At 40.7% G+C, this 25,378-nt stretch overlaps 1 protein-coding gene across 3 annotated transcripts in view; it reads left to right on the forward strand.

Annotated features, from left to right (window-relative positions):
• The first annotated feature begins 1,980 nt into the window (after positions 1 to 1,980).
• LOC310669391 (THO complex subunit 2-like) overlaps positions 1,981 to 25,378 on the forward strand; it is a 56,592-nt gene continuing 33,194 nt past the window's right edge. The window contains exons 1-10 of one of the 3 annotated variants that reach the window (XR_014507169.1): positions 1,981 to 2,421; positions 12,460 to 12,503; positions 13,584 to 13,675; positions 14,926 to 14,977; positions 17,947 to 18,017; positions 18,642 to 18,763; positions 21,699 to 21,832; positions 22,278 to 22,444; positions 23,606 to 23,698; positions 24,968 to 25,123. Coding sequence is in view for 2 of the 3 variants with exons in the window: in XM_083423230.1 (XP_083279356.1) it covers positions 2,036 to 2,421; positions 12,460 to 12,503; positions 13,584 to 13,675; positions 14,926 to 14,977; positions 17,947 to 18,017; positions 18,642 to 18,763; positions 21,699 to 21,832; positions 22,278 to 22,444; positions 23,606 to 23,698; positions 24,968 to 25,123 (1,317 nt within the window). In the remaining variant the exon portion in view is untranslated. The remainder of the gene's footprint in view (positions 2,422 to 12,459; positions 12,504 to 13,583; positions 13,676 to 14,925; positions 14,978 to 17,946; positions 18,018 to 18,641; positions 18,764 to 21,698; positions 21,833 to 22,277; positions 22,445 to 23,605; positions 23,699 to 24,967; positions 25,124 to 25,378) is intronic. The other 2 variants (XM_083423230.1, XM_083423229.1) reach the window with 2 other exon arrangements.

Raw genomic sequence — 25,378 nt, forward strand, 5'->3', positions numbered from 1 at the left:
GCTGCAGAGCGAATGTAGTTGGTCAAGGGAGCCTTGGACCCAGAAAGGTTGAAAACCTCTGCCATAATTGACTGAAAAGGCCCTGTAACAACCACCTGCCAGATCACATTTAGCCAGAGAAAATGTGCTTTAAATGTATGATGTGGATGTGACCTGTGTCTGTACAGGCTACCATGCTTAAGACAGTTGGATTGTTCTCTGCTTCTGGCAAACATCTTCAAAGGCTCATTAATGTTCCAAATGATAAACTGGTTTGTAATCAACAAATGATTACATTCTGGAGTATGTTTGTTTATATTGTTACAAAAGCCAGGTGTCTGCTCCCTCTCTCTGCCAAGCAGTGGCCAGAACGCATGGGGTCACAAACATCCCAGGGTCTGTGCGGAGAATAGAACACATTGGGGGACTCTAGTGTTTTAAGAAGTAAGGTTTATTTGTCTATTTACACTCTCAGTCTGCATGAACAGGGTTCAAATTTTATAGCATGACCCAAAGCATTGCAGGCAGCTGTTCCTTCTCCCTCACCAAGATGGATCTCAGCCTTTCTTCCTCTTTCTTCTTCCCAGAAGCCCCTTCCCCTTCCCCAGAGCAGTTCACTGGCAACCTTCCAAGTCACTGGTCACACCTGGTGAAAGAAATTCTATTGCTTTATTAAGCTACCCAGGAATTCCTTTGTGGCTTATATTATCCCTTCCTATCACAAATAACACCAAATCCTAGCATTGATTACCGTATTTTTTTCATCTATAAGACACCCCCATTTAAGACTCTGATTTAAGAAAACGGGGGGAGATGGCCCCCATGTATAAGATGCCTCCAAATTTTGGACATAATTTTTTAGGGGAAAGAACCTAGTCTTATACATGGGAAAATACGGTAATTTTAGTGTTTAAGGGGAGCCCCCCAGTTCTGTAACAGTATTCTTAGATCACATTTTACCTTGGGATGCCATGGTGGGTGGGTTACATGCAATCTACATACCCAGAAGTTGAATTAAATTCAGTAGAATTAATATTGTAGCCTTTCCCTGCTGGCAGAGGCACTTCAAAGTTGTTAAATGCTATAAAGAAAAAGGGGCATTCACATGTTACATTCTATGAGTGAGCCGTCTTTATACCTGTGTACGCAACCATTCAACTTCACAAATCAACTAGTTTACACTCTTTCATGCAAACAATTACACATCTATAGTCTGTTTGTATCTGGTGTTAAGTGTACTAAGTGAGTCAAGTGAAGGTGCCACATGGCTCTGTTGTTATAAGATAAAATTAAGGCTATGTGCCTAAAACACATTTCCTGAGCCTTGGGATAGCCAACATGGGTGGAATCTAGTCACATATGAAATTCTTGTGACTACAACTCCCATAATCTTTGGTAACTGGCCATGACTGACTAGTAGGGTCTAGGGGTCATTCACACTTCTGCTTGCCCCATGTTTCCTAAGCACAAGTATGAGAGGTTTCTTGTTTAACCCATTGTTTCCCTGGGGAAAACGGGCTGTTTACTGCTGGGGGCTTATCCATACAGTACTTATTTCTTCTGTGCTCTTAAAGCTCTGTGTCAGAGCCCTGTGTTGTTTTTTGCTCCAAAGCTTTCCATGTGAAAACCCTCTTTTTAACACTAAATCAGAGCAAATGGAAAGAAAACCGTGGAAAATCTGAATTGACCTTTGCTCCAATTCAGTTTTAAAGAGCAGATCTTCGTGGGAAAGCTTGGGATAATAATAATAATAATAATAATAATAATAATAATAATAATAAAAGCTAGGGCATGGAATGTTAAAGCGCAATCCTTTGCCTGGAATGAGTGGGGCAAAGGGGAGATAGACTTTGTGCTTAGCGTGCAGAAACTTGTGGGTCACTTTAACCCCAGAGCAGCCGTGCAGGTGTACAAAACTGAATTAAAAGCGGGGCGGGGCGCCGTCCACGTAAGGCCCCCTCCCCCGCGCAAAGTCCATCACATGACCCGGCGCACGGGAACTATTTAAACAGCAGGCCTCGGCCCAAGAAGTCTGCAGTTGTACTGAAGGGCAGGCATGGTCTACTGCCCTGTGCCTGCCGGCCCTCTCCGTTCCTCCCGGCGGAGCCCCGCGCTGCCCCTGCGCCTAGTCCGCGCCATGCCGCCAAGGAAGCCCAGGTTCTCCCGCCCTCAAAAGCCTCCTCCCCCTCCTCCTCCCCGTCGTCGTCGTCGTCCTCCTCCTCCATCGCCGCCCACTTTCCCGTCATGCTCGTCATGGCCGCCCCCACCGTCCCCTCTGACCTCGGGCCCGCCGTTCTCGCATCCGGGCTTTCAGCACTACACCAGGAAGATGGCGGCGGGAGCGGCGGCCTCAGCGGTGGCATCGACATCAGGGGCATCCACGGCGGCGGCGCTCCCTGCCGAGTGGATCAGGAACTGGGACAAATCGGGGAAGATCGAATTGTGAGTCCGGGGGGGCGTGGGGGTCTGGGGGGAGGCGCAGCGGTGTGGGGGGTGGTAAGGGGAGAAAAGACATGGTGGGAGGGGGAGCAGGCAAGGTGCGCTGGGTAGAAGATCGGCGAGGGTGGGCAATGGAGGGCCTGATCCCACTCCCCCAAGCCCTCAGGTCGGCGGCTCCTGCTGTGGGGACGAGACCCCCCCCCTTCCCCGCGCGCGATCCCCCGATCCCCCTCCCCCGATCTCCGCCGCCCCTTCCCAGCGCTAGGCCCTGAGGTGACTCCAGGCTTCCCTCGCTCCTTTCAGCGCCGCGCCCGCCCCCATCTCTTCTTGCGCTAATCCTCCCCCCGGCCCAGACCTTTAGATCTCGGTCCTTCTTCCTCTCGCTCTGCTTGGAGATCAGATCGCTTTGAGCGCCTTTCCCTACCTCGCGATGGAAACGGGACAGGCGCGCTCGCCGGGGGGGGGGGTTGTCTCTCGGTGGGACCCCCCCCCACCTCACCATCCCACTCCCCTGCGGTCGCCGCCTTTCCCGTTTCCATCGCGAGGCAGACGTTCGTCAAAAGCTGTGCAGTATTAGGTGTCTTGGGCACTTTCTTTCCTTTCTTTCTCTCCCCCGTTATTATTGTCGTTATTGTTACGTTAACCAGCCCTCGCCTTTTGGTAACGTTCCCCACTCCCCACCATAGCTTCCTGCAGTTGCATTGTTGTTCGTTTGTTCAACAATTTATTCTTCCAACCATCTGAATAGAAAGCTATCTTTAGAGAAGCGTGAAGCTTGGATGCTGTAAGTGTAAGCGTTTCCCCCACCATCTTAGCTTGCTTTAGGGGCTGCCTTTTGGTACCTTCCCCAGTGAGGTTTATGGTCTTTTTGGCTCCAGTTTTGTACATCTTAGTGTGGGGTTTCTGCTAATAAAATCGGACCGCTTGCTGAAGGTGTAATGGGGTTGGACAGCAACCCTAATCCCTCTTACTAGAGAGTGGGTTCCATTGAAGTCAGTCAGGCTTGCGTCTGAATAAACGTGCTTAGTAGGATCATACTATAAAAGTTGCCTTTTGTAGTCTAGCTGCAGTGGGATTTGAAGACTTTGTGCATTGAGAGCTGTCATTATGCAGAAAGCAGATACAGTGGTACCTCGGGTTAAGTACTTAATTCGTTCCGGAGGTCCGTTCTTAACCTGAAACTGTTCTAAACCTGAAGACCACTTTAGCTAATTGGGCCTCCTGCTGCCACCGTGCCGCCAGAGCACGATTTCTCTTCTTATCCTGAAGCAAAGTTCTTAACCTGAGGTACTATTTCTGGGTTAGCGGAGTCTGTAACCTGAAGCGTATGTAAACCGAGGTACCACTGTACTTCAGTTATCAACTTACAAATGCTAACAACTAAACAGAATATAAATTCCTTAATTGAATTGAATTGAAATGAAATCAAGCAGCTTTGCAGTATCCCAGACCACGATTTATAGCCCAGTCCCAAGTATGTTTATTCATATCTAAATCATACGGACATCAATTACATTTAATTCCAGATTTACTTAGGATTGCAGCCTATAGCCTGAGCTAGTGTGGTCCAACCTCTCAGACTTAGTGGGAAACAAGAGTACTTCAATGCAGAACATGCGGCCACACACTGAATTTAATTTCCAAATTGTAAATTAAAGTGCTTGCAATATAGTTAATTATATTTAATATACACAATATATTCAAATGGATATATAAATGAATACACAATTAAATAAAAATGATACATTTATTTAATAAAATTTAATACACAGTTGTCTCTTTCTTTAACAATGAAGACATTGAATTCCTGTCAGCATAAGCAGGCAGGGTATAAAAATAAAATCATTTTAGAAGGCTTCTAATAAAAAACAATTCAAAGCTCTTGTGAAGCCAGGAAATAAATGCAGCCTGTGAAGAAGCTTGAAAAGCTTGAAGAATAAATCCCTGAACTTAAATGTAATATTGTGGGAGGGTGGAACTCTTGTTTCCTCTCCCCAACCCCTCCCAAAAAATCCTGGAGTGTAGTTTTAAATTGGCCAAAGGAATGGAGAGGACCAGAAAATACAGTAATTGCTGCATCACTTTTTTTTTTAGTGCAATGAAGGAATCTGGATTTATTTGTATTTTTTTAAGCAGCAAAATGAGAACAGAGCTTCCTCTTTGCAGGGACGTTTACAATTCTAGGATGATTTAGTCCAGTTGAGCATGTAGATATGCATAGGATTGTGCTATTACCAACTTTTTGCTTAAGAAGGAAAGAAAGGAGGTGGAGAGGGGGTGGCCAACTAGCCTGGAAAATAACTGCACCTTCATTGCGCTATGTGCAGCCAGGATCAAAACCTATCCAGGAGGACACAGGAAGCAGCAAACTAAAATAGGGATGCTGAATGCGAATTTGGCTGTTTTCCTATCACTCCTCTTATCGAAGTATTTTTCCTCTTGGCACCCCCTTCTTGCACCGCCTCCCCCACTCTACAACACAGCAATAAAACCACACACATATCATGTGATACGTGAAGTGCCCCTTAGAATGCCACAGCTGATTATTTGCCCAATCTCTGTAATGGGAATCAGTTGTCTATGATGGGGCTGCAGACAAGCTCAGGTGCAAGCAGAGCAACCCTCACCTGAATGCTATTTAAGCTTTGATCAATGTGCCAATAATTATTAGCATTGTAGTGCATTAATAGAGGAGGGTTGGGGCAGTGGAGGATCAAGGGAGCCAGCAGTGCAACCACAGGTTCTTGTCTTCCGGAGCAGTTCCGTCCAACCACCTGGTGTGCCTGCAGCTGGGAATGTAGGAGGCAAGACTTTCTGATGACAATGGAGTGCAACACTTAGTCATTAACAGGAAGGGGGTCGTAGGAAGGGCTGCCAAAAAAGGCCTCAAGGGCCACATGTTGGACCACCCTAGTGTGAGCAGTACTCTCTTGAAGGTAACTTGCATTCAATACAGGTAATTTACTTTTGAGGGATGAAGACTGTAAGGATCCCACTCTTTGTATATGATTGCTTGGAACAAAGTCTCATTGATCTTGGTGAGACATCTTACTAAACACACCAAACTGAGACTCAGAAAGTCTATTTCTTGGAATATGCATGATGTGGTCCCATCATATTATCAATCCTGCAAGTGTTCTTCATGTGCAGATGGGTTTGCAAATGCGACTTGTAATAGTTCAGTAGGTATTAAGGTCCACATAGTACAAGTCTTGTTTTTGGAATGAACAAATTCTAAGTAATCCTTCTGTGTTAACGTACCTAAGTATGACAGTGGCCATCCCAGTTCTGATTTCTTTTGACAGTGTAGTTAGGATATTACTACAAAATAATTTTTAGATCCAGTTAGGTACAGTCGGTCCAATTTATTTGCTGAAACTATTGGGCACCTCAAAACTGCAAACAATCTAGTTGAGATACACTTTCTAACAAAGAAATGAGCTCCAGGGGCAAGAGCTGTTCTCATTCGATTGGGAGCCACCCAGAGTGACTGGGGAAACCCAGCCAGATGAGCTGGGTATAAATAAATTCTTCTCCTTCTTCCTGAAATTTCCAGGTCCATAAAATCTTAGCCACAACATCTTGATGTGCTGGTTCAATTATCCACACAGTTTTAGACTTCAGTAGCCCACTATGTGGGTTTGATACAAATATATACCTGTGAGCAAAACATCTTAATTTTTTGGGGTCACAGAAGATTTCCATTTTCAAAGTGTACCAGCATAGGTTAGACCAGGGGTAGGCAACCTAAGGTCCGTGGGCTGGATGCAGCCAATCGCCTTCTCAATCCGGCCCACGGATGGTCTGGAAATCAGCGTGTTTTTACATGAGTAGAATGTGTCCTTTTATTTAAAATGCATCTTTGGGTTATTTGTGGGGCATAGGAATTCGTTTGTGTGTTTTTTTCAAAATATTGTCCTGCCCACCACATGGTCTGAGAGAAGGTGGACTGGCCCACGGCTGAAAAAGATTCCTAACCTCTGGGTTAGACTGTGTTCACCTCTTCCCAGAAATACCTGCTGTCAGGCATAAATATTAGCTGAAACCCTTGTCTTCATAGAGTTCAAAACCTGTTTAGATGTGTGTTTCGTGTAAGATAGAAGTTCCTAACTAATTTTAAATTGGTTTAAAAAATACCTTGTTTTTGTACAGTCTCTGTTCATAAACATGACTGCTGCTATTCCCCAAAGGTCCCTCATTATCTGCTCTGCTGCTTACTGTATTATTGTGCCTTTAAATATCTTCTAGAAAAAAAATTCACATTCTAAACTAGTTGTTAGGACCAGCTTAAAGTTCAGTCAGTCATGTGTTAATATTACAACAATTTCTAAAACGTGCAAGGGGTCAGAGAAGACAAGAAATTACAGGCTCATTAGCCTAAAGTCTCTCCCAGGTAAATGAGTGAAAAGCATTACATAGGAACCTAGGAAGTTGCCTTATATGAAGTCAGAACATTGATCCATCTAGCTCAGTATGATCTGCTCTGACCAGCAGCAGCTCTCCAGAATTTCAGATAGGGGTTATTTCCAGCACTACCTGGATTGAATCTGGGACCTTCTGTACACAAGGCAAGTACTCCATCACTGAGCTTTGGTTCTTCCCTGAGCTATGAGCTGCAATTATCAAACATACCGAATAATAAGGTTGAAGAGGAAGAATAATAGTCTCTGCAAAGAAAAGGCTTTTCTCACCATTTTTAAAGTATTTTCTGAAGGTAGCCCCAAAGTGCAGTGCTACCTTCATTGGTATCCTACAGATGTTTGAATTACACCTCTCATTAGTCTCAACAAACATCTGCATGCTATTCGGGGGTGATGAGAGTTGTAGTATGAAATACGCAGAAGGCATTAGTTGGGAAAGTCTGGTATAGATACAAGTAATTTGGTAAACATATAATTGAATCGCCGAAAAAACAACAACCATGTAACGAAGCCTGTCTATGTGTCCTTTAAAAAAAAGATGACATGGGGAAAATGTTTTGAAGTTTATAAAATAGCCAGGGACCACATTTGAATGTGACTTAAGCCATGATGGTTTATGGCTTACTTGAACTGGGACTTGGTGTGTATGAGCAAGTTTGTTTTGCTGCTCTTGGTTCATGCTTTGATGAAGCAAACCACAATTCCTGGCTTCATGTTATGTTAATCCAAAGATCATGGTTTGTTTAGTTTCCAATAAACCATGATTAGTATGTTAACAACATACTTCGGCAACAGATCATGTTTTATTTCCCAAGCACAAAAAAAGGACGGGATCAGACTTGTACAGTAAGCCATGGGGCATGCCCATGGTGAGACAGAATTAGTTTTCATAGCACTAAAACTTTTGGTCAACCAATGAAATTGATTGGCAGTAGATTTACTGCATACAATAGGAAATGTTGTTTCATAAAATGCATATTTAACATAACAGAGTAGTTAACATTGACAAAAATATAATAACAGAGCAGGTTTATACAAAATTGTGTTTTCTTAATCTAAACTCAGATGTGGATGGTGCCATGGTCTAAACCACTGAGCCTCTTGGGCTTGCTGATCAGAAGGTCGGCATTTCGAATCCCCGCGACGGAGTGAGCTCCCGTTGCTCTGTCCCAGCTCCTGCCCACCTAGCAGTTCGAAAGGACGCCAAAAAGTGCAAGTAGATAAGTAGGTACCGCTCCAGCGGGAAGGTAAACGGTGTTTCTGTGCTGCTCTGGTTTCACCAGAAGCGGTTTAGTCATGCTGGCCATATGACCCAGAAAAACTGTCTGCAGACAAACGCCGGCTCCCTCGGCCTATAAAGCGAGATGAGCACCGCAACCCCAGAGTCATTCACGACTAGACCTAACTGTCCAGGGATCCTTTACCTTTACTTTTACCTTTTTAATCTAAACTCCAGGAGTGAAAATGGGCAGATAATAGCATTAGGCTGGTTTGGTTGCTTATGTTGTTTTGTGGTGGTATTCAAATTCTGAGTTGCCCAATGGTATTTTATTTGGCATCATCTCCTGGTGATGGTGATATTGCCAATGAAGATTCGTATGAGGGAGTTGCCTTTAACTTGTTAGTTGGATTTTTCAAGAATTACTGTTAAAGGATTGTTGCCAGAATTTATTGGGTGAATCCTTTGATTTTGATACCACAAGTATTTCCTCTTTGAATGAAGAGTTGAAAAGATCAAGCACAGAATTTTCAAAAGGAACAAAGAGCAAAATAAAATCACTCTCATTGCCAGTAATTATTTCATATCTATCAGGCGTCTCTCGGAGACTAGATGCTTCTAATCTTAAATGCCTAGACAAATGCCTGCCTGCAGACTGGTAATGTAAATCATATTTACTTTGCTTCAATTGTTTTAAACTAACAGACCTCTTTCCTGCTTTAACTGGAGGTCTGTAGCCTTTGTTGCATCCTATGTACACTGGAAACAGTAAAATAAATGAATGACTATTAAATGAACTTTAAGACATTATTTTGTTTACTCTTTATACCTTGTAGTTTTCTTTTGGTTTTTCTGGAGGTGACTTTTGGATTCCTTTTATTTTCCTCACTCTTAATTTCTTTTTATTGAGAATGCCAGACAGTGGTTGTTTACTCCCCAGTCATAAGTACAGTGATTTGAGAATAAGCCACATTTATGTAAGTAGAATTACCACTTGAGGCTTAAGACTGAAATATATTTGTGAGTCAGTTGCTTTTTAACAGTAATAATATTATCAGTTACAGTGCCATTTCCCCCTTAAACTCTAAATACATGTTTTGTAGTCGTTCTTGAAGTATTGAAAAATCTTCCTTGGTTGAAACTTCACTTCTTCAAGATGTGAGAAAAACTAGGACTGTTGACTCATGAAAATGTTTTCCTTGCTAACATTGCGTTTGGATAAGGCTGCATCTGGCTGTTACACTAAGCCATAGTTAAGCTCAGAGATCTTCAAGCTCACATTTTCTCCGAAGTGTACAGAAGTAGGAAGTTGGAAGCATTTGTTTCTGTTTTTGCTTAAACATGATTTGTTACTTCATGTGCTGGTTACTCTTATAAACTGGTTACTCTTATCTGAAACAAGGTTTTAGGTCATGTTAATATTTATCTTAGTTTATCAGCTCAAACAGAATGATAAAACAGTTAAGCAGAAGCCAAAACTTCCAAACCGTTTCCCCTAACTGCGTGGAAGGTGAGGGGAGTGCATGACCTAAGCTCATTTATGTCACTACTATGTCATGACCTAAATGCTGAAGGTTTTTCTAAATTGCATAACTAAGGGCTATTACATTACATATACACTTAATTAATAGACATAAATGAATGCTGTTTAAAAATTATACTTTCATATACATTCTGCTCGTAACAGCCGAACTAACAGATTTTAAAATACATATTGAAAGAGAGAGAACGAAAGAGAGAGGGAACATATTACCATATTTAAGAATGTACAGAAGAAAATACATTATTGAAGTGAATTGTGAGAGACCATGATTTACAGATCCCATTTGCTGTTTCTTTTCTTTGTAATTGCATGTACTCATTTACTGTTTAGATGGTTAGCAGTAAAAAAGAAATTACAGGCTCTTTAAAAAACAAAAACTGGTCAAGGTCCATTGGTCTTCCTATTGATAGAATCGGTTACATTTGTATTTGAAGGTTCATATTCTAGAATGTTTTGAACCATTCTCTTTGCTAAGTTATCGTCAGTTGGTGAAACAGCTGAGTGGCAGCTGTGTAGACGTGGCTGGATGATTGTTATGTGAAATTGTTATGGAAGATTTACCATCAATCAGTTTTAGTATTTCTCTGTAGAATTAAACTGTAGTGTTTATCACAGCAGTAGATATGAGTGTAAACAGATACTGATTTTATTTTAAACTCAGTTTGCTGCTTGAGCAAAATCAGTGTACAAAGCCTGCTCCAGAACCCTTTATCTGACTCATAAAAATTTGATGGCTGTATTTTGAGCTACTTCTTGAAGGCATATTTGTTGTGATTTTCTTGGTAGACCTTTGTGCCCAGTGACAACCTACCTGTGGTCAAAGTAATGTAGAAAGTACTGGATGCTTCATAAACAGGCATTTATTCAAGAGGCTGGAGAATAATATCTTTTTAAAAAACAAAACCCTATGAACATAGAGAAACCTTTATTTCTGTCCTATAAGCATTATTGTTCACTAAATATATATACCACCATCCTAAGATCACAGAATGGTTTACAACATAAAAACACAAAACATAATAATAAATACCCCTGACACATTTAAAAGGCCATAGATTCTTTAGCAGTCAAAGTCCTCATTGAAGATGTTTTCACCTGGCAACCAACTGTGCAATGAAGACACCAGGCAAACATTCCTGGGAAGAGCATTCCACAAACGGGGACACACAAAAAAAGGCCTGTTCTTGTGTTGCTACCCTCTGAAGTGCTCGGGGGAGTGGGGACACAAATAAGGGCTCAGATGATTATAGGGTCTGGGTCAGTTCATATGGGGAGAGGGTGGTACTTGTGGTTATTGCAGTCCTGACCCATTTAAGACTTTATAAGTCAAAACCAGCACTTTGAATTGGGCCTGGTGTAGTCAAACCAGGATTGGTGTTATATGGCCACCACATTCTGTACCAGCTTAAGTTTCTGAACTGAAGCAGAGCGTAGAAGTTAGGCTTTCACTTTGCAGGTAGGGGCACAGCTGAGTCAGCAACCAAGGTTGATGGAATGCACTCCATGCCACTGAGGCTACCTGAGCCTCAAGTGTCAGGAAAAAGATCCAGAAATGCCCTAAGCTACATAACTTCTCCTTCAGAGGCAGTTTAACCCCATCTAGAGCAGGCCACCTTCTGGTCTAGGGGACCACCCCCTAACTGTGCTGGATTGAGTTTCAGCTTAATGGCTCTCATCCAGTCCATTACTGAGGCAAGACAGGGGTCCTGCATATCCACTGTCACACCTGCAAATGTAAAGGAGAAGCATAGCTGTGTTACCATGTAGACCCTACTGACTAGTTTCATGTAGATGTTAAACAGCATAGAATATAAAATTGAACCTTAAGGCCCACCACCCCTGCCTTGAAGGCTGCATGATCCTGAACAGCACCCCCCAAGCTTCCAATCCAAGTAGGACTCAAACCACCACAATTCATACTCCCTGACCCTCAAGTCTGCACTGATGCTGCCCTGAGTACCTAAGTGGGCATATCTGGGTGAAACCAACTCCACTTTTCTCATCCACCTAGGTGTCCGTAAAACAGACCTGATCAGTCTCATTGTCCACAATCACATCATGGTTGAGGGAGATTTTATTTAGAGTCTACCTGGCATTCAACAGTAGCAGCTTCAGACTTAAGGGCTGGCTGATAGGGCAAGCACAGTTCCCCAGGTTGTGGGGTGTGGGTGCTGGCACATAGCACAGCCACTAACTGCCTGTGCCGTGTCTGCCCCACCACACACACCAAGCTTCCCCTGTGATTGGGGCTTCTCCTACTCTCCCCAGCTCCTCTCCTCCCACACACATCATTTCTTCCCTCCAAAAGCAAAACACATTAAGAAACAGTAAAAACAATTAGGATGATGTTAAGCAGGTAGCCCTTGCCCTTGCTCTCCCCATGAAGCTGCTCTCCCCAAGGGGATGACTCCCATTTGGTTTCAGCCCCTTCTGGGGTGCCAATTCCCGCATCATCCCTGGGCTTTATATAGTCCCCACTCCCCTGGTAGGTTGAGCCCAGGTGGGCTGTCAGTAAGTCAGCAGTGGGAGAAGCAGGGCAACTTCTATCTCTGCCAGCCAAAAGTGGGAAAAGGCTGGCTTTCTCAAGAGCAAGAATTCAAGCGGGTGTGGAGGAGGGCCAGGTTGAAAACTCCCCTCCACCACTTATTGGAGTTGTTGCTTCGGTGGGTGAGTTATAGGACCAAGGTATTACTGTATTTGTTTATCCGTTATCCTGTCTTTAGCATCAATTTTCAGTATAATGTATTACTGAGTTACAAAATTTTGAATATTCTACTACACAATCAAAATAATAAATTTTCAGTAGGTGAACTTTCTGGGAACTAAGATGCTTAAAAAATCCATTTCATTTGTTTTAGCTTGCAGCTTTGCCGTAATCTGTCTGAAAATGTAACTTTTAGAGGTAAGTAAATACATTTAAGGCTTTTTTATTAAAAAAATAATGAAATTAATCTAACACATTAACTAGGATAGCCATTTATAGAGGTCAGGATCTAGAAACTTTCAAAACCAGTGGTGTGCCTTCAAACTAGTTTTAAACATGATTTTTGTATAGCAGCCATTCCACACCACATAGCTAACTACTTCTCAAATGAACATCTTAAAAACATTTTAACTTATGCATGGGAAAGTTTATTCAAAGAAGAAAGTATATACAGTCCAAATAGTTGAATGCCAGCCCTTGGACTGTCTGAGATAGTAATCACTCATCCCAGACTAATGTTAAAAGGACAACTTTATCATGAATAAAAGAGGGGATGCTGGGGCAATACTTTGTCCCTATACTTTACTCAGGAGGTACTCAGTAGTGCTGTGGGTTCTATCCTGGAGAAGAGACTTTATATTCAAATAAACCTGAGGTATGCCTACTTAATTTGCTTCTTCCTATGGTAGAAGGAAGTAGGATACAGCTAATAAGTGTGAGGAGCTTCCTTCACTCCTCCAGAAGTGTCTTGAGGATAAAGTAACGGTGCAAAAGGTTCAAAATGAGTTAAATTAAGCTTATCCATTAGTACTGTGAGCAGATCACAGTTCTTTGCACTTTTTGGTTTAAGCGATGTTTTCTTGTTGCAATAGTAACTGTGATAAACTTGAAAAGAGATAATTGAGTGTGTAATAGATAAAATTTGTTTACTTTTGGATCAGAGCTCTTGCACAGTCATTTGGAACATTCCCTTTTGCAAGCCTTCTTGAAACTAATAGGAACTGCAACAGCACACTGCTCTGATACCTATATATTAGACCTTTTTTCACCTTTTATCAAAAACCTGTCTTGAAATCATTTTTGGCAAAAACAGGTTTTGGCAAAAAAAGAATTGGATTGAAATCTATCTTGGTAATGTTCAGCCATAATTAGAACATAATTGGAAATAACAAAATGAATTATGTGCAATTATTGTATAGGAATGCTATAAAATACCCTCACCAGAGATTAAAATTACATAATTCAGTGCAACTCCGCGCCCCCCCCAATGTCTTGCAGGTATCCAGCAGGCTTTATATGAGCTTGCATACCATGTTGTCAAGGGAAACCTAAAGCACGATCAAGCTTCCAGTGTTTTTAATGATGTAATAGTAAGTATATTTTTGTGGTACCTGTTACCAAAACTTCTTGCTTAGCCTTCTTAGTTCAACGCTGTTTTAAATTTCCAAATGAAACTGAACAAGTTGGAGAATGGTTTTCTGCCACAATTCTTTTCCTTGTGCCAGAATGTTCTAAGTAGGAGGTTTGAATGTCAGGCTGTCTACTAATAACAAAATCTGTTTCTGATTCATTTTGATGTAATTATACTATTTACCGTATACACTCGAGTATAAGTATATTTTTATGCTGAGAAAGCCCCCCTCGGCTTATACTCGAGTGAGGCTGGCAGCGGAGGGACGAATCGCCCGAAAGGAGCCCTTTCTTGCTGCTGGTCCCGCTGCTGCCCACCTCTCGCAAGTGCAGGCACAGGAGCTGCAGTTGGGATAGTGCAGCGCCGACGGCAGCAGCATAGGTAGGCAGGGGGAGGAGAGGGGCTGGGCGAGAGAGGGGAAGAGAGAGAGGCCCCCTCTGCCGCATGTGCATGGTCCGGTCCGCCACAAGGTCTGGGGGATGGTGAACCAGAACAAAGTTTGCTGACCCCGGTCTAAAACGACTAAGGGCACAGTTGAGCCAAGCTAATTCAGCCCATGTTTAAATGCTATTGATGTCTACGGGATGAACACTTGTTCATACTTAACTTCTCCACTGAAATCAGTGGGATTTCAGAAAATATAATTTACCGTATTTTTTGCTCTATAAGACTCACTTTTTCCCTCTTAAAAAGTAAGGGGAAATGTGTGTTTGTCTTAGGGAGCGATTGCAGGCTGCGCAGCTATCACAGAAGCCAGAGCAGCAAGAGGGATTGCTGCTTTCACTGCCAGCTATCCCTCTTGCTGTTCTGGCTTCTGAGATTCAGAATATTTTTTTTCTTGTTTTCCTCCTCCAAAAACTAGGTGCGTCTTGTGGTCTGGTGCGTCTTATAGAGCGAAAAATACGGTAACAAGTTTCATGCCCTACATTTGAGTTTGAGGGTGAAGGGGATTTCACCTTGTGCTTTAAATGGTGTTTCTTGGGACTGCTGTAGTCACTGTTCTTAAATAGTCTGTGTTTTATAATAGCTTATAGCTGATGACCTCTGGATTATTACTGCAGAGGCAGTTTGCCATTGCTCTTTGGATAAAAACCAAAAACATGTGAGACTTAACAGTTGTATCTGTTTTCCTTAGCTGTTGGGGAGACACTGTGATGTATACAGTTAAAACATATTTACTGTACTCATCAAACTCTTTTCTTTTAATAGGAATATCGTGATGACATGCCTTCCATTCTGGCAGATGTATTTTGTATTTTAGGTAAGTCCACCCCTCCTTTACCTTCAGAAGCACTGCCACATTTAGTATGTAGCACCCAGGTCACCATGAAGCGATGAGGTTAACTTCTCTTGAAATAATCACTTCTTCTAATAGCAAGCTCAGGTGCTTAGTGCTGATGACTGTGTAGCCAAAACAGGAGTATTCAGATGCAAGAGGGACTATCATTATGCTTGGAGAAACCTCAAGGTTTGCGGGAGTATAGTAAACAGAGTGGGGTGGGGAGAACTCACCCACACAAGTCCAATGAGGGCCGAGTATGATCAGTGATTATGGAACGCTGCATGTCTATTGATGAGTGAGAGGGCAGTAGGGGAGAGATGCAAAATCAAAGTGTCCTAAAAGAGAACAGGTCTGGCTGGAAATTTGAACAGGACAACTTTACATTGTTGTGTTTGTGGCAAGTTTTTTGTTGTTCAAACTTGTTTTTTAACCAGTTTCTTAAAACACGCCAGTTTAATTTGGTTTAGCAGATATTGAAAAGAAATTTGCTACCCATGCATTATGCTTAGATAAGTATTTTGCACAGAAAAGCAGTCCAAAAATCACATATGTTAGCTTACATTGTTGCTTGTACAGTGGTACCTCTGGTTACGAACTTACTTCGTTCCGGAGGTCCGTTCTTAAGCTGAAACCATTCTTTTTTTTTTTTTAAATAATGTTTTATTTTCCACATTCAATAAACAAACAGAAAACAAATCGACAGACACATCAAAAAGAAAATAGCAAAAACAAAACAATACATACATTATACAGAAAGAAAGAAAAATGAAAAAAATAAGAATAATTTTTTTTTAAAAAAAAACAAGTATTATGTCATTGTATTCTTCAGCATTAACTTAAGTCTGCGACTTCCCCATGCCTTCCCACTCTGTATTCTAGATCTTATATTCTGGTAGTAAACTCTTTCCCTCTGGCGTATCTTTGGTTCAGATTAATGTTATTGTCTTATTTATCCTTACATTTCCCTATGTCTTACTAAATATACTTTCTGTAACATTGTCGTTTTTATAATAACATTCTTGTACATTCAATCTGATACCTCAAACGTTCATAATTTTATAATGTTTCTGTAAATAATCTTTAAATTTCCTCCAGTCTTCCTTCACCATCTCTTCTCCCTGGTCTCTGATTCTGCCAGTCATTTCTGCAAGTTCCATATAGTCAATGAGCTTCATTTGCCATTCTTCCAGCGTGGGTAAATCCTGCGTCTTCCAGTATTGCGTGATGAGTATTCTTGCTGCTGTTGTAGCATACATAAAAAGAGTTCTATCCTTCACTTGCACCTGTTGGTTTACCATACCCAGGAGAAAGGCTTCTGGGGTCTTTCTAAATGTATATTTAAATATTTTTTTCAATTCATTATAAATCATTTCCCAGAAACTGCTGAAACCATTCTTATCCCGAGGCGCGGTTTTTCTAATGGGGCCTCCCGCTGTGCGCACGCCTCCGGCATGTAATTTCCATTCACATCCTGGGGCAAAGTTTGCAACCAGGAGCAGCTACTTCTGGGTTAGCAGAGTTTGTAACCTGAAGCATTTGTAACCAGAGGTACCATTGTACATGTAAAGCAAGTTTCTGCAGCAACATCTGAGTACTGTATATGCTTATGCTAATAGAATAAATTGCCTATCCAAAAGCATAAATTCCTAGTTACTATAAAATTAGAGGATGATGATCCACTGACCAAACAATTGTTGAGGTTTAATTTGACTATCTTGGACCATTCTATCTTAGTGATTTCTAAAGCTTGGTTATTCAGCAATGAACGCATTGTATTCTATATCTGAGTAATCAAGCTTTAAATAAATGAAATTAGTTATATTCTAAGTTTGGTGCCATTATTATTTACAGTTTTGATGCCTTAAAGGTTTTCAAAGCAAGTTCATGGGAAATAGTTTCCTATTCCTATTTTCAAATTTAATCTAATTAATGTATTAACTGTTGCTTACGAAAAATGATTCCGATTAGAAATATGAAAAAGGAGAAAAAACTAAAAAAATTATTGAAAGGAAGGCATGTGTATGAGAAATAAAATAGTTCTAGACTTTTGCAACCTTGGCAGTTTTTGTTTTAACTGCTGATAGATTCTCTTTATAGGCATAGATGTTTGCTAGTTGTGTTAAAACATTGCAGGAGAGAGAAAATATGATACAAATCTAGATGTAGGCAGATTGTAAATCATGTCTGAAATTATTTCTCTCTTATCAAGTCCTGAGCTAAATAATGATTAGATTTGTGATTTGGTCACAATTGTGATTAGATCTGTGAATAGACAAGAGTGTTAGTATCATTAGACTGCAGTTGGCAAACCTGTGCACACTTACATAGGACAGCCTTATTGAATGCAGTGATGTTTTCTTCTCAAGAAGCATGCACAAGATTGCACTACAGTCATACCTCGGGTTGTGAATGCTGTGGGTTGCGCATTTTTGGGTTACGGACCGCACCAAACCCGGAAGTACCGAAACAGGTTACTCCTAGGTTTTGGCTCTCGCGCATGCACAAAAGCACTAAATCATGCTTTGCGCATGCGCAGATGCGCCAAATTGCGTTGCGTGCGCAGGCGAGGTGCTGCGGGTTGCGAACATGCCTCCCTCACGGATTACGTTCGCAACCCAAGGTATGACTGTATTAAGTAATTCTGGGCTTTATTTAAAATAAAACTACAGGAAATGGCATTCTAATTTAAGCTTGGGGAATGAGATGATTTTATATTTAATAATAAACCTCTAATATCAATCCTTATTACTGGAATAGTCAACTATTCCTATGAGCCAACTATACCTATCAAACAGCTACTCCGGAAACTCTGAATTCCGGGGTAGTTGTTTGATAGGTGTATTTTCAGGATATTTTCTGCAATGAAAAATCACAGAACAGAAGACTCAGAAATCAGGCAAATATTGTTGATACGTTATGCCAATTCCTCTCCTGTGTTGTTTTTTAAGACATTGAAACTAGTTGCTTAGAAGAAAAAAGCAAGAGGGATCAGTTCATGCAGTTGGTGTCAGCATGTTTGGTAAGTTATGCTTCTGTATATTTTTTGCTTTAAAAAAGGGAAAATGTTGAGTTTTAGGTGGCGATGTTAAAATTTCTATGCAAGGTATAATTAGATTGCTGACCCCTACATTTTAGCTACATTTTCATTATCCAGATATGATGCATTTATATGAGACAGGCCATTTGTGAAAAGATGAGTTAGTCTCCAGTTTATTTTGCTGCCCTCTTGTGGAATATATACAGTTCTGCACACGTGAAATACAGAATTTCCCCCCTTGAGACTTAGGCTTAGTTCTCAGTTCACTGCTAAACCTGTGTCTGAGCTGTGCCTCTTTAGGTTGTAAGTGGGGTTCCAAGTGACTGAATGTTTCTCTCTGTCGTCTCTCTCTCTCAGAAGTACCATGTTATAGAGAGAAATCTAGATTAGAAAACGCCTCCCATTTTCTTGCTAGGAAGGCTTTTTTGTACCAAGAAACGTTCAGTCGCATGAGCACAGCCTGAAGCAGTACAGCTGCGTGTACAGGTTTTTCACCAGGCCTGAATCTTCATGTCATTAATTTGAATTATTTTTGTTTTCATTGTAAGATAACCAAAGGTCAGATGCTGCAGTAGATAATGTCTATTGTGCTCTTTTTCCACTCAGTACTTGGTTTCAGATACTATACTAAAAGAACGTCTGGACCCAGAAACATTAGAATCATTAGGGCTCATCAAGCAGTCTCAGCAGTTTAATCAGAAATCTGTGAAAATCAAGACAAAACTTTTGTAAGTACAAAACTAAGTTCCAATTGAGTGTATGTCTCAGCAGCAATCCAAAACTGTATTTGTGGTTTGTTCCTGAATATAGTTTGTTGGAGAGAAACAAACCCTGGTTCAGACACGAAGTCTGCTGCTCCTCCATATTTTGTTTCACTGCATATAATAATAATGTAACAATAATATAACAACAATGAAATACAATGTTAAGCTGCATGCATCAACTTGTAGCTTTAGCCCAGCATGCTGAATGTGGCTGCTGAGAAAGGCTATTAGCCTAAATGCTTCAGGTATTTGGCTAAAATGCAGCCAGAGAGACACATACAGTAGTCTATCATGCTCAAGATGAAATATCTGAAATTTTCAGATATTTGAAGAACTTAATTTCCTGATCTCGCAGTGCAAAAACCTGGTGCCCATGTACAATATTACAAACAGAGAACCATTTAACATTAATTACAAAATAAAAAGTGAAACTTATTTTTGAAACAGGGCAAGGTATTCCTACAGTCATGAGATACATCCATGTCAAAGATGACAAAAGATTTTGATCCAAAGTTTTGTGTATGATGTTACACACACGCGCGCGCGCACACACACACACACTAGTGCTTTGCACTCTCCCACAGACACCACACAGAAAGCCACTACTTGAAGACTGGTGAACCTGTCTATACAGTATAAGCATTTAATAGATGCAAAATAATGCAGCTGGAAGAAGCAGTTTGCAACTTCTATCTGCATACAGTATTTTCAATGAGCTCCAGGTATGTACAGTGAGGGGGGAAAGTATTTGATCCCCTGCTAAATTTGCCCGTTTGCCCTCTGACGAAGAAATGACCAGTCCATAATTTTAATGGTAGGTTTATTGTAGCTGTGAGAGACAGAATTAGCAACAGGAAAACCCCTCGAAACCCAGAAGACAAAAGTCAGAGATTGATGTGCATTATAATGAGTGAAATAAGTATTTGATCACTTTGCAAAAGATGACTTAGTACTTGGTGGCAAAACCCTTGTTGGCAATTATAGAGACCAGACGTTTCTTGTAGGTGGCCACCAGGTTTGCACACATCTCAGGAGGTATTTTGTCCCACTCCTCTTTGCAGATCCTCTCCAAATCAGTAGGATTTCGAGGCTGATGTGTAGCTACTCAAACCTTCAGCTCCCTCCACAGATTTTCGATGGGATTAAGGTCTGGAGACTGGCTAGGCCACTCCAGAACCTTAATGTGCTTCTTGAGCCACTCCTTTGTTGCCTTGGCCGTGTGTTTTGGGTCATCGTCATGCTGGAATACCCATCCTCGACCCATTTTCAGTGCCCTGACTGAGGGAAGGAGGTGCTCACCCAAGATTTGATGATACATGGTCCCGTCCATTGTTCCTTCGATGCAGTGAAGGTGTCCTGTTCCCTTAGCAGAAAAACACCCCCAAAGCATAATATGTCCCCCTCCATGTCTGATGGTGGGGATGGTGTTCTTGGGGCCGTAGGCAGCATTCCTCCTCCTCCAAACATGGCGAGTTGAGTTGATGCCAAAGAGCTCGATTTTGGTCTCATCTGACCAATGTTCTCCTCTGGGTCATTCAAATGTGCATTGGCAAACTGCAGAAGGGCATGTACATGTGCTGTCTTGAGCAAGGGGACTTTGTAGGCTCTGCAAGATCTCAGTCCTTCATGGCGTAGTGTGTTACCAACTGTTTTCATGGTGACTATGGTCTCAGCTGCCCTGAGATCATTGACAAGTTCCCCTCGTGTAGTTCTGGGCTGCTTCATCACTGTTCTCCTGATCATTGCAACTCCACGAGATGAGATCTTGCACGGAGCCCCAGACCGAGGGAGGTTGACAGTTATTTTGTGTTTCTTCCATTTGCGAATTATTGCACCAACTGTTGTCACCTTCTCACCAAGCTGCTTGGCAATACAGTGGTACCTCAGGTTAAGAACTTAATTTGTTCTGGAGGTCCGTTCTTAACCTGAAACTGTTCTTAACCTGAAGCACCACTTTAGCTAATGGGGCCTCCCGCTGCTGCCGTGCCGCTGCTGCACGATTTCTGTTCTCATCCTGAAGCAAAGTTCTTAACCCAAGGTACTATTTCTGGGTTAGCGGAGTCTGTAACCTGAAGCGTATATAACCCGAGGTACCACTGTAGTCTTGTAGCCCAGTCCAGCCTTGTGCAGGTGTACAATCTTGTCCCTGACACCCTTGGGCAGCTCTTTGGTCTTGGTCATGGTGGCTACTTTGGAATCTGCTGGATTGATTGCTTCTGTCGACAGGTGTCTTTTGTACAGATACTGAAATGAGCTGGGATTACAGGTAAGACCTCTCCCTTCTAATCTCAGCTCGTTACATACAGTGAAGATACCAGGTAGCCTGACATCTGGCTGGTTGATAGGGGATCAAATACTTATTTCACTCATTCTAATGCACATCAATTTCTGATTTGTGTCTTCTGGGGGTTTTCCTGTTGTTGTTCTGTCTCTCACATCTACAGTAAACCTACCATTAAAGTTATGGACTGGTCATTTCTTCGTCAGAGGGCAAATGGGCAAATTTAGCAGGGGATCAAATACTCCCCTCCCCCTCACTGTAAGCAGCTTGTATCAGCATGTAGCTTGTACGCAGTAGAGTTAAATCAAGAGTGGGAACCTTGTGCCCTCCAGATGTTGCTGAACTACAACTCCCATCAGCCCTAGCAAGCATGGCCAAGGGCCAGAGATGATGAGAGTTGTATTTCAGCAAACATCTGAAGGGCCAAAGGTTCTCCATACCTGGGTTAAATAGACCATATAAACGAGTTCTTAAATTGAATTCAATTTCACATCTATGGAACCGTAATATGAAAACCTAGAGAAATAAATGCAGATATGATCAGTTCAGTATTACTGTAAGGACGGCTTAAATTTTAAAATGTCAACATGTTATTTTTGTTCTTTATTCTTTCTGTAGTTATAAACAACAGAAATTCAATTTATTAAGAGAAGAGAATGAAGGTTACGCGAAACTGATTGCTGAACTGGGCCAAGATTTATCTGGCAATATCACTAGTGAACTGATCTTAGAAAATATCAAATCTTTAATAGGTAAGGCAAATACACTGGCATGTTTGACATTTTTCCTGGATAGCTATGATATGTTTTGGATTTAACCCAATGCTAATTTTAATTTATAAACACTTGCTCCCCCCAAAAAAGAATGTTGCCTGGTTTTGAACATTCAGCCCAACTGAAATTTTGGCCGTGTCTCTATAGTTTCTAAGTTTGGTATCTGACCTAAGTCACACTCCGAATAGACCTGCTGTAACTTAAGTTAGTCAGAAACAACCCTTAATTCTTATATCTAGTCCTGTAAAGACATAGGGCAAATTCCATATTCCTGTAAATGTACTGATGTTAGTGTGCCTAATTATGAAATACAGTTAATAGATTTCTGTTTAGAATTGATAGAAAACATTTTCTGATACAGCTAAAAGGGTTGTTTTAGTTCCCTTAGGCAGTGATAACTTTTTAAATCTCCTTTTTTTTGTAGGGTGCTTCAACCTTGATCCCAATAGAGTGTTGGATATTATTTTAGAAGTCTATGAATGCAGGCCAGAGTATGATGAATTCTTTGTACCTTTGATAGAATCTTACATGTACATGTGTGAACCTCAAACACTCTGCCATATCCTTGGATTCAAATTCAAGTTTTATCAGGTAATGCAGATGTTAGTAGTCTAAAATTCATTGGTATTAGTGTGTTTTTCAGTTACCTGGTGCTTATTTTCTTAATATGAAACATTAGTCGAAATAATTTTGTGTTGGATCCAGTTAGTTGTACTTAAGCCTCATTGAGTTGACTGTGAAAAGGTAAACATGGCTAACATTTTGTTTACTTGGACCTAAGGTTTTAATGAGCCTCATAACCTTAAATGTTCATGCTTCTTAATGAGCTACTATGCAGATCAGTTTATAAATACCCTTTGTGTTTTCCACTCCTTCAAATTGTTTTATACTGTTCTTGTCTTTAAACAGTACAAAATACATTTAAAAATGCTTATTTTAGGATAAAATGTTTTGAAAATTTGTACATTGAGATAAATTTAATACGTATTTAATGGAGTGTTTTTGCATTAAGATTGCAAATCAGTGCTGAATAGTTTTAAGCATCAAACCATGTGAAATTGGCACTGAGGATATCATACCCTGCATTCTCTTATCTCATTCCCACCCCAACCCACAATATGTTTGGAAGTGCCAAAAGGGAGATGAAGCAATCTCCTCCCTCCCCAGTGTTGGCATTGCTAGGATTTGAGTGCTTTGTACTTGAGAGATGAGCTCATCTTTCTCCCGTGGTGAAGGTTGTTTATCTTCTGAGCCTGACAAGTCCCTGTGATAGCTGATCCTTATCTCCATCACAATACCATTTTGCCTCTGAAGCCAGTTTCTGGCTCAAGCAGAGGGGCAGCTGTCACCATAACTGGCTCTACGGAGGAGGAGATGAAAAACGTGGGTATACGGAGAGCTGAACGTAATCTTCTTTGTTCTGTTCTTCCCCTCTTGTTCTGTTCTTCCCCCTCCAATGGATCTATGTTTTTTGCAGTCACAGTAGGCTAATTTGAGAAAAACTTCATATTATAGAAGTTATTACAGAAAATTAAGGAAAATTGAACTGCCAGAAGATTAAGCACTTAGACTTTTTTTTTAAAAGCAGTGGTAATGTAACAACTGATTCATTGCACGCCTGTGCAAGTTCTTGCATGGAGATGCCTTCTCTGTTAAACCTCCACCCTCTTTACCTTTGTATTAAAATGGAGGACCCTCTAATGTTCTGTAACACTCTGAACTGCCTTTCTAAAGCTAGCCTTTTCTTTTTAGGAGCCAAATGGAGAGACACCTGTTTCTTTGTATAGAGTTGCTGCAGTACTTTTGCAAAGCAATCTGATAGATTTGGAAGACCTTTATGTCCATGTAAGTTATTTTTCTTGAAGTGAAAACTACTCATATGAATTATTTTTATTGAGATTGTTACTTGTGGCTTACAAAAACAACAACAACAGTATCCCATTGCTCATTTCTGTGCACATTTGCATTCTGGACGGTTCATATAGTTGGTTATGGTAAGTTTATCTCAGTCATATCTCAGGAGAAAACTAGGATCTTGTATGTTTGTCTTCCCCATTGTAGAAGATAAGGCAAGCATTGATTTCAGGGATGTTGTTTTGTAGTTGCCAAAAACAAATTTCTCTAAGGGCACATCTCAAACATCATCTCTCTATACTTTTTCTATTGACTTCAGTGGATATAATGTGCAATAGAAGCTAAATGTTATTATCTTATTTTTTATAAGCATTTTGTTTAAATTACTATTTTTTTGACTACCTAATGTGAGTTCTTATACTTAAGTTTTTCCAAAGTTTTTTTTTAAAACGGATAGGTCTTGGGGAAAGATTAAGAGAGGTTTTGAAGTTTTGTTAAGAAAACCTGCCATAAAGTCTATGATATGTGTGAAACACTTTGTTTTGCTACATAATTTAGATTTTAAGTAACAAATGGTAAAGCTGATTATGATTTCTCACACTAAAAATTATTTTTTTTAATCTTTTTTTTTGTAAATAATTATGGTTCTAATATAATTTATGCTTTGTATCAAAGTGCCCCATCCGGTGTATCAAAGTGCCCTGTAGGTGGGGCAGAATGATACAAACCCCCCCCCCTTTTTTTTACTCGAGTTATTATATTCTCATTATCTTCTAACTTTAATGGTTCTTCTGATTGCTATTATAATATTGATTAGTTATGCCATGCATAAAACAAAAAAAAAATTATTACTTGACCCATTTTTGTTACATAAAATATGAGATTGAATTTTTCTGCATCAATCTGCCCTGCCTCACCCTAAATAAAAAAACTCCCATTTAAATAAAAAAATCTGATAATTTTTTTTTTAAAAAAAACCCCATTGATTTTTATTCACCCTGGCTTAAACTGGTTTCTGGCTCGGACATAATGAGGAACTGACACTAATAAACCATATATGTACTTGAAAGTGGGCACGTGTGTGGGGAGGGGTAAGGATGTAGGCCAGAGACACAATACTTGTTCTCAATCTCGTAATCTTCAGCTCCGGTATTTCAGGTATCTGTTTTGTGGAGTTTTACTGAGGATTACAGTAGGCATCTTTATTCACAATAAAGTAAAACACCTTTATTTATAAGAATCTCCAAATTGTCTCTTTAGCTTCTTCCAGCAGACAACACTATTATTGAAGAACATAAACGAGAAATTGGAGAAGCCAAACTAATTGTGAGGAAGCTCACAGTGGTTGTATTGTCTTCCGAAAAGACTGAAGAGAAAGAGAAGGAAAAGGAAAAGGAAGAGGAGAAAACAGAAAAAGTAAGTTCTAAGGATATTTAGAGTTGTAAATCTAGCACAGATATCCAGACATCTCAGTTGAGCAGAACTGTAGTTAAATAGCACATTTCTTGCAGTTACAGAAATCTATTTTGCTGAGAGATGGGGGGGATATGCAGCTGTTGAAAAACAAAAGCACTTGTAACTAATTCAGAGCTCTTGGACAAATCTGTTAAGCTGTGTTCCCATTAAACCCAAACTCTGTGATTAGAATGAACAGTTCAAATTCAGTATTTA

This window comes from Podarcis tiliguerta (genome assembly GCF_965153285.1).
Source record: "Podarcis tiliguerta genome assembly, chromosome: Z".
Taxonomy (NCBI): Eukaryota; Metazoa; Chordata; class Lepidosauria; order Squamata; family Lacertidae; genus Podarcis; species Podarcis tiliguerta.